Source organism: Physeter macrocephalus, chromosome 11, assembly GCF_002837175.3.
Source record: "Physeter macrocephalus isolate SW-GA chromosome 11, ASM283717v5, whole genome shotgun sequence".
Lineage (NCBI taxonomy): Eukaryota > Metazoa > Chordata > Mammalia > Artiodactyla > Physeteridae > Physeter > Physeter macrocephalus.
In genome coordinates, this window is record NC_041224.1 from 105,937,302 (window position 1) to 105,946,412 (window position 9,111).

At 47.7% G+C, this 9,111-nt stretch overlaps 2 protein-coding genes across 3 annotated transcripts in view; both read right to left on the reverse strand.

The window, feature by feature from the left end:
• Positions 1-3,283: 3,283 nt before the first annotated feature.
• Positions 3,284-5,429, reverse strand: SLC39A2 (solute carrier family 39 member 2). The gene is made up of 4 exons (XM_007104783.3): positions 5,054-5,429; positions 4,740-4,870; positions 4,447-4,494; positions 3,284-4,010 (listed from the first exon to the last, which is right to left on the reverse strand). The coding sequence occupies exons 1-4, from the start codon at positions 5,166-5,168 to the stop codon at positions 3,378-3,380; spliced, it is 927 nt and encodes a 308-aa protein (XP_007104845.2). The 5' UTR covers positions 5,169-5,429; the 3' UTR covers positions 3,284-3,377.
• Positions 5,430-6,948: 1,519 nt separating this feature from the next.
• Positions 6,949-9,111, reverse strand: part of METTL17 (methyltransferase like 17) — a 5,854-nt gene continuing 3,691 nt past the window's right edge. The window contains exons 10-14 of one of the 2 annotated variants that reach the window (XM_055088354.1): positions 8,746-8,814; positions 7,998-8,048; positions 7,649-7,741; positions 7,243-7,423; positions 6,949-7,163 (exon numbers count right to left, since the gene is read on the reverse strand). In XM_055088354.1, the coding sequence (XP_054944329.1) occupies positions 7,111-7,163; positions 7,243-7,423; positions 7,649-7,741; positions 7,998-8,048; positions 8,746-8,814 (447 nt within the window). In that variant the 3' untranslated portion in view covers positions 6,949-7,110. Of the gene's footprint in view, positions 7,164-7,238; positions 7,424-7,648; positions 7,742-7,997; positions 8,049-8,745; positions 8,815-9,111 lie in introns of both variants that reach the window. The other variant, XM_007104778.4, reaches the window with a different exon arrangement.

Sequence of the window (9,111 nt, forward strand, 5' to 3'; positions counted from 1 at the left end):
CCCTTTCTTCACAAATTCTTATCTTACAACTGCAATATCCAAACCCGATCTTCAACTTGTAAGCAAAGGAAAGGTGGAAAGCTCCAGGGGGTTGCTTCAGAAAATCATTTATTGGTGCAAAAATGGAAAGCTGGCTCAAAGCGGTTGGGCAATTGGAGGTCTCATTCTTTTGTTTTTGTTTCTGTTTAAATATATAAGAAATAGACGGGGTGGAGAACGAGGGGTGGGGAAGGGACACAGGAGTTGAGAAGACTTGAAAACTGATTCACATAAACTCTCTTGTGACTATTCCAACTAGCTTCTCCTCTTATCTACTTTCCTAACCTGTATATCTTCGCTCCTATCTTTATCTTTCAACTCTCATGATTCTAATTTTCTTCACTTACAACCTATCTCTCAAGGCTGAGAGAATCAAGGTTCACTCCTGAATCTGGCTTCTAGTCACCATGCCCCAGCTAACTCAGCTGTCCCTCCTGTCCTATGGATCTCATGCCTGTTCTTATTCCATTCTTCCTCATTTCCAGCTCATTCAGAAATCATGTTCATCTTCTGCTCCCTTAGAGCCCTCTCTGGCTCCTTGCTGGGGATTCAGAGCTTTTGAAAATGATCAAGATTGTTCCTTTTCCTGATCCCAATGTTCTCTCTCTGCAGCATTCCCTAGCTCTATTCTAGCTCTCGATACAATATGGTTCAAACTAAAGACGGTTCCAGTCCTGGTTGGTAAGGATCTTGGGAAAGGAAAAGGAAATGGTCATTGGAAGGATGGCTGAAAGCAGAGGAGGCTAAAGGGGAATCTAAAGTCTCCTGGGATGGGAAGGGGCAAAAAAATGCATGACCCACCCGTGCTTGAAATCTCCAGCCTCTGCTCATTGACCTCAAATGCTGATAGCATCAGAGACCCAGAAACATATGAAGAGCCTCGGAATCTAATGTGCTTCCCCTCAAGCCTCCTTTCTATAGCCATACAAATCCTCTGTACCAGAAATAGCTCTCTAACTTCCATATAATCATGTCCCTTCCAATTTCTCCTTCCAAAGTCTGGGCAAGATCACTGGAGTTGAAAGCAGCAGAGAATCGATGGTGTGTGGGACGTCTTCTGTTTGCCTCTCCAGACTTCTTTAGGACCTGAACCTCACAAGGCTGACCTGTCTGCAGTACACCAACAGACATTTTCATCCTTGGCTTCTTTGGTTTGGCTTCTTTCGTTCTTGGTTTGGGTATGGCCAACAGGAGACATTGGCAGTAGGTCAAAGAGTAGAAGGAGAGTGAGGGTATTCCTCTGGCTTCCTCCTGGTCAAGTCCCTGCAGGTTGGTTGCATCCCTGTACCAAGGCCACACCTCTTACTGGATGGCCCTCTAGTTTCTGGTAACTGCTCCCTCTGTTCAGCCTAGGTAACAGCATTGTTATTATTCAGCCCCAGGGAATTACACCATCCCTTGTTGCTCTGCCTAAACCCTGCCCACACCTTTCTATATACTCCCTTTATTAAACTTGCCTCACTTATCCAATGTGTTCTCTGCTTTCTTATGAGACCCTAATAAAGAAGATCAGGAGGGAAAGGTAAGGAAGAAGAGAATCTACATCTTGAGCTTTTCTTAGAATCACAGAAACACAGGTTTGAACCCCAGCAAGCTATCAAGTTATTTCACTTTTCTAAATGCACTTCCCTAGACTTAACATAGGGATAAGATCTACCTGGCAGGGTTGGGAAGGGGAGATAATGTATGTGAAAGCAATAGCACAGTGCCAGGTGCTCAACATAGAAAATCTATTATTACTACCTGTGAGTGTATTCCATGTGAGAGCATTTAATACCGAGGGGAAAATGGAATAGGATGGTGCTTCAGGGAAATTATTTCCCATGTCAGACTTTTCTTTTTGGTACGCAGACCTCTCACTGCTGCGGCCTCTCCCGTTGCGGAGCACAGGCTCCGGACACGCAGCCTCAGCGGCCATGGCTCACGGGCCCAGCCGCTCTGCGGCATGTGGGATCCTCCCGGACCGGGGCACGAACCCCTGTAGCCTGCATCAGCAGGCGGACTCTCAACCACTGCGCCACCAGGGAAGCCCAATGTCAGACATTTTTATTTAGCTTTGCCTGAAGCTTGCCTTCTCACTGATCCCTGTGTGTGTAAGCTGGGCTGGTGAGGAGGTTTGTGTATCTTAATTTATGGGGAGGGGAATGGGATGGACAGAGGACAGACTGAGACGAGAATGAAACTCAGGAGACCTTGTCCATGTTAAGGCCACTTGGGCTTCCACACCGAAAATATGAGAAGGGGCAAAGTGGTAAGCTGTTCAGCTCACAGGGCACACCTTCTCTTTCCCAATTTCTCCACTAAGTCTGATATATTTCTCCATCTCGTGGGTCAGGGGCTGGGCAACAGCCATCCTGCTCCTCCTCAGTTGCACATAATGTATATGTCTTTAGCAGCTTTTAAGAGAAGCAACACATTGTGGGAGTTACTCAAACTGAAAGGCAAATTGTCTAGCAGAGAGGGGCTGGAGCCCAAACTGCTAAGTCGTGGCAGAGCCAAGTAATCACCCCAGGCATTTCTCTGGTGCCTTTCTCCCTCTCCAAACACACTGCTTCTTAATCCCTCAGCACAAGGCAGCTGGAGGGAGACAGAGACTCAAAGAAGAGCAAGAGTGGCCCTGAAGCCACACAGGGCTCAGCGTGAAACACAGGAACCAGATGGAAATAGGCTCCATTTATCCTTATCTCAAGAGTCTGTTGGACACTTTGTGGGAAGCTGATAATAGGCACTGGGAGTGGGGTGGGTGTGGTTAGCATAGGAAAAAAATCTAGATCCCTGTGGTTTCTGTTTTTTAACCTCTTCTCTCTAAATGCTGGGAACTCTGGCTCAGTTTCTCAACACCTGTGCATAAGGTGGTAGTAGGTTGTTGGAATTTCAGCAATGCTCCCATGTCTCGAGAGGCATGGCCTGCAACTGACAGAATGGCTGGGCGCCCAATTCCAGAAAATAAAACTGCATCCCACACTCACCCTTCCTGCTCTCCACTCCACCACCTCCTGTACCAGGTACCTCCTAGGCAACCCGGATAAATGAAGTATAGCATGGCTGAAGGGGAAGGATAAAATGGACATTTTATTACACACTGTAGGATAAACGGGACAAGAGTCAAATCTGGAGTGATGGTCTTTATATCAGTCCTCCAATTTATAGGCACTCAACTGAAACATCCTTTTCTCAGTCCTGCATGAGAAAAGGCATCTCGGTCCAGGTTACGGAATGATGCCTAGTGAATGTCACTTTGTCTCAGTGAAGAAATGTCAGAGGGCTAAGGTCATTTGGGAGGCATCTCTTGGGGGTAGGGAGGTCATCTTAGATCCATCAGAAAAGTCAGGACTCTCTCAGGCCCACAAGGCAATAAAGGCCATGAAAACAAAACCGGCAGCTACACAGCCCCACTTGGCCAGAGGGGCTTCAGGACCTGCGAGCTCCCGGGGCAGAATTTCCAGGAAGGTGACATACAGGAAGGTGCCAGCTGCCATGCCTTCTAACACAGCCTGGGCCAAGCCTTGACCCCCTTCAGAGACTCCCTGAGGCACAGCCAGCCCTAGGGCTAGGCCCAGGGGGGACATGAGAGCTAACGACAGTATGGAGAGCATGGCCCAACGTGATCCAGTGCCTACCTGCACCAGCCGCAGTCCTACCCCAAACACTACGAGCCCCTTGTGAGCCAGGATGGCAAGACAGAGCTGCACGGTAGCTGCGACCGTTGGCTGCAGTCCCACAGCTAGACCTTCAAACACGGAGTGAAAGGAGAGTGAGAGCAGGAGGACGAGGGCTCGCAGGGGACCTCGTGATGGTGAGGGTAGAGGTCCATGGCTATGCGGTTCAAGGACATTAGCCATACCCCATTCTTGCTCCTGCACTTTTGATCTTCCAGCAGCCCCAGGACAGCACTGCAATGCCAGTGACTCCAAAAGGAAGACAAAGAAGAAGCCCAGGGAGATGATGAGCTCTCCATAGGGATACTCCATCTAGGAACAGAAAGAGGGGTTGTGAGATGGGAAAGGAAGGGAAGAAATTGCACTGGATGGACATGGGACTGGGAGACTGAAGAGAATGGGAAGTGTGGTAATAGAAAGAAAAAAAGGGAAATGAAGCCAAGAGTAGACACGGACATTCGACAACAAGAATACCAGAGGAACTAAGGGAAACAATATCAATAGGTTTAAAAAAATGGGAAAATGATATGAAGCATATCAAAGGGTCCAGAGAAAGAATGGAAGACTAAACAAGAGTTCTTTCTGGGGTTTCATAAGCCCAGAAGGATTGGGTGGCTCCTCTTTTCCTCCACAATGCCAGAAGGAATTCCTGGAATTCCACACATAAATCCTCTCAAAAAGGTCTGGGCATGAAAGGCATCTCTGGTTCTCCTCACTCTCCAGGTAGGGGCTGGTGGGAGATACTTACATAAGCTGAATCAGCACCATCAGAATTCCCCTCACTGTTTGTGCTGTTCTAGGGAGAAAAAGAGCACAAATTAGACGAGGGAAAGAGCAGCTCAGCTTCCTGTCCTGTGCCTTCGGCTCCATCACTTTCCTTAAAGGCCAATCTGACCTGTTTCCATCATTCCGCACAAGAGCTGTCATCTTCCCTGTTGTTCCTCCTGTGTCCTTGGCTTCATTACTTTCCCCCTTTCTACTCCTGGTTCTGTTCATCATTCTGGCCTCACAGCCCTGCAGCTCAGCAAATCTGCTGCTCACCTGTATCACCAACTTCTGGATCTCTGATTCAATTCCCTCCAAGGCTTCAGCAGTCATGTGCATGAACCCCGCTCCCAGGAAAACGCCAGCAGAAGCGCAGCTCAGGAGGCTGAGGACCCGGCGGTGACGACCTAATAAAAAGCAGGAGTTACCATCCAGCTGGCAAAGAGGAGACAGACGATGACTAAAGAGCCACAGGCAGCACCCCATGTCCCAAGCTTGGGGATGATGAGAGAATCAGAGCAAGATATCAGGATAGGGTGACAAGGCTGTCCGACTTAGGTAATGGGGACAAAGACGTGGTCGGGCTGTACCTGTGGCTGTAGCAGTCTGGAACCATTTGAAGCAGATGGGGAAAAGGCCACAGACCAGAGTGAGAAGGAGCAGGGAAAACAGGCAGCCAATTTTTACTCCTAGTAGTGGCTCCATCCTTAAGGTACCGGGTAAGTAGAGGACTCAGAATAACAAATGGAGTTACAATCTTTGCAGCAGGAGTGGTGTCTCAGGTGGTCAAAGCTGGAGCGTCCACTCTTCTGAGTTTCAGAAGGCTATTGGGTCTTCTTTCTGGTCTGTGTGGCCTCTTCTTGCGCAGCCTTGCATAGAAAACTTGCCCAGCCCCAGCTTCCCGCCCTTCCCCTACAAGGAGGCCCCTCCCCTGGCTGACGCCTTCCTGAATTTAGAAATCAGAAACTCCAGACTCCCTGCCAGGCACAGCCTGGTGCTGTGTTTTCTTTTCAACGCTCTAACCCAAGGGCTGTGGAGTCTTAGTTCTAGTCTGGGGCCGTTCTAATCCAAAACGGGAGTCTCTGATAGCTCTCCCCAGCTGTTTTGTGTTGGGGACAATCTGGTCCTGCATCACTCAGGACATTTGATCTAAACCTTCCACACCCTCTCTACCCCACCTCAAGTCTTATAGGTTGCTATGCTGATACCTGAACTGCACCCTTTCAGAGGGGATTTGGGGCCACTTGGGGTAAGGAGGGCTTGGGAAGTGGAGCTGCCACCACTCTGTGGGAACTAGCAGAGGGGAACTCCCCTATCTTGTAACCCCAGAAAAATAGCTCCAGGCATGGAAACGTCTACAAGGAAGATTGCTAGTACTACAACATCAATACTGTTATAACTTCTGATTATGCCTGTTTCCTGATATAAATTATAGGAGAGGGACTGAGAGTTTTAAGAAAGTTGCTCTAGCTCTGAAACAGCAAGGCCTAAAGGAAAACTGAAGGCTCCTGCCTGGATATATGAGGGTGGAGATAGATTCAGGCCTGAGGGGAATCAACTCTTGAGAGAAATGTATGAAGTGAACTCTGAGGGAGCTGAGAAAGCTGAAAGGGAAGGAGGGAGAAAAAAGTAGAAGCCAAGCAGCTGCTGATTCTCCTATTCAGGTGGCCTAACAACCCTGAGACCTGTTGAGCCAGTTCTCAGGGAGCTGGGGATGGCTTTCCCCACTACTCCAGATTATCTCCAGGACTCCGTGGGAAGTCCTGGAATCTGGTGGAAGCAGCAGGATTCTTCCAGAACAGGGTGAGCTGGAGATTTGTGTCGGAAGCATTGAAAATCTGAGGATTCTCTTCATTATAGGATAGGCCATGACAACAGACTTCTACACCTTTTAAGAATCACAAGATCCATTTCCATTCTTTGAAAACTTTTAATTATTATTAAAACCTAAGCGAACACACCTATATAGGGGTACTGTTGCTGAAACTCAGCCTCTGTTCACCGGTGCTGAACACAGACACAGACAGATTTTTCAGTGAAGTATAAAAGAGTAGCTTTTATTGTTTTGCCAGGCAAAGGAGGCCACAGCAGGCTAATGCCCTAAAGACTGTACCCTCCCTTAAGAGGGAACAGCAAGGGGTCCTATAGTTTGGAAGTGGAAAATAGGGCCATAAATAAGGATCAGGGTAGATGCAAGCTTGCATTCTTCACTTCTGGAAAATTTCAAAGCTCGTGTTAGGTGCTCTCCGGACTGGTTCTGGTGGTCCTTGAGACTATCGCACGGTGACCTTCTTTCTGGAATGAACAATGCTCACAAGGGAAGGGAGTGTTAGGGAGTGTTTCCTTGGAGGAGTAAACACCAGGTGCATAGTACAATTCTAGCTAGAAGGCAATCATTTGCAAAGTGCAATTAAACAAGAAAGAAAAGCATCTATGAGAGGATGGCCGAGTGAGCTAAAAGAATAAGGCCTACTATAATGGTGGCTATTTTAACTATTTTTTTGCTGTAAAAGTACCAGCACTCCCATCCTGGATACCAGGTAGCTTCAGCCTTGGCAGTCATGATAGAAGAAAACACATGTTACACATCCTTGTCATCTCTCAGGGGGATCTTGAGCAGGTGATGGAGGAAGCTCAGATGGCGTGATCACAGGTAAACGATCTCCCCAGGAGCTGACACGGGCACAGCGATACAAATCCCTATATAAAACAGAGGGTCAATGTGGGCTGCACGTTCTTGCTACCTTCCACTAATTTTGGTCACACCCTCTATACCTGCCATGTCTGCGGGCTGTGATCACAGCATGCTGCATATGCCCATCTGGACAGCACAGGTGACAATGCACATGGCGTGGCCGTTTAAGAACAGGCTGAGTGATACGGGGCCAGCGATTAGCCTCCTCCGGAGACCCTCGGGCAAGGATTACCATCGAGAACTTTTCCTCCTTTGGCTTCTTGTTCTAAGATAAGGATATAGAGATGGCTTAGAGGTAAAAGACAAGGGGAAAAAAAAATTTTGAACCCCATTCATGCAGCCCTTTTCATATTCTATAAGTCATGCACATTCAGGGCCTAAAACCTCCAAGCTATTCTCTGAATTTTCCAAATCCTCCCGCCTCTGAGTCGTTTTCATTGTGCTCTCCCAGGCGACTTTCTCCCTACCACACTATTCCCAGAGTACATACCCAGCTGAAGGGGATGGGATGGTAGGCCTGGGAAAAGCTACAGGCCAGGGGCTTAGAGGCTGTCAACTGGGGACAGGGAAGTTCATGGGGACACTGTGAACACAAACAAAAGACATGAGGTAAGACAAAAGAACAGATCATAAAACCGAAAAACTAAGAGTGAGAGTCAAGAAGAGCTAGGGATAAGGGAGCACAGGAGCAGAGGGTAGGAAAGCCAGAGGAATCACTAAGAAAGAAGCTGGATAGGGACACAAAGTGGTGGAGGTGGCTTAGCTTTACTCTCTTACATTTCCTGGCCACAGCTGAGCTCAGATCTTTGCGTGCTGGGAAAGGGAGAAGTAATACTCACCGGGGCAAAGACAAAACCAGGTCGAGGGTCCAAAGGTGCCTTCTCTTTTCCCTGAAATCAAAGGAAATCAAAAAAATTAGGTTGGGCCTGAGGGGTCTATTCTCAAAACTCAATCTCTGCACTCAGTAAATTGAGGACTCCTCTAACATTCAATTCTGGTAATTATTAACTATGTTCTTTGAATTAAGCTGGCTGCTTCTTTAATACTCCAAACAAAGAACTTTCTCTTTGCAGAAGGAGAAAGGCAGAAACTTGGCACATAGTATGGTGCTCTCCCTTGTCAGCAACCTCCACTCTCAAAAAGATCCCACTCTAAAACAATTAAATTTATGATTATACACTGGCTCATACTGTCCCAAAGAGATAAGGTTCTTGGCTCAGAAATGCCTTGGATCAGGGGTCGGCAAACATTTTTTTTTAAAAGGCCCAGAGAGTAGGCAAAATCTGTTTCTTTCCTAACTATTCAACTGCTGTTTGTACTGTGAAAACAGCCATAGACAACAGACATAGAGCCACAGACACACAAACAAGCACGGCTCATATAAAAACAGGTGGCAGGCTGGATCTGATCCGCAGGCCCAAGTTTGCCAACCACTACCCTATACCATAATGACTTCATATGCCTACTATCTTGAGAGTCATCCTCACCGTTGTATGAGAGTCACTTCAGTTTTCACAGGCGTCCCAGTAACTGGTGAGAATAGGTGGGGTATGGAGGGTAAGGTGAAAAAAGGAGAAAGAACCTTACGTTAAGGACCAGGTCCCTGGCGTCCATGAGAAGGGAGTGCCCAGCTTTTGTTCCATTCTCCACCAATATCTGATTACAAAAGGGGAAAATAAGAAGCCCCGAATTACATGAAAACATAAATGTCAGTAGCTCTGTAAGAACATTCCCAGATGGAATAGGGATCCTAAAAGAAATGGGCATTATATATAAGATGTGGATGGAGACCCTAAAAGAGGGACAAAGGGATCTATGTAAGAGAAAAATGGTCAAGAATGAAGACAGGGCTTCCCTGGTGGCGCAGTGGTTGAAAGTCTGCCTGCCAATGCAGGGGACGCGGGTTCGTGCCCCGGTCCGGGAAGATCCCACATGCCGCGGAGCGGCTGGGCC

Bases quoted from the DNA above. Each gene is read 5' to 3' on its own strand.
- SLC39A2 (XM_007104783.3), bottom strand. From the start codon at position 5,168: ATGGAGCCACTACTAGGAGTAAAAATTGGCTGCCTGTTTTCCCTGCTC. The intron at 4,871-5,053 runs GTACAGCCCGAC...GCTTTTTATTAG, and splicing joins CCAGACTGCTACAGCCACAG to GTCGTCACCGCCGGGTCCTC. The intron at 4,011-4,446 runs GTAAGTATCTCC...TTCTGTTCCTAG, and splicing joins ATGGTGCTGATTCAGCTTAT to ATGGAGTATCCCTATGGAGA.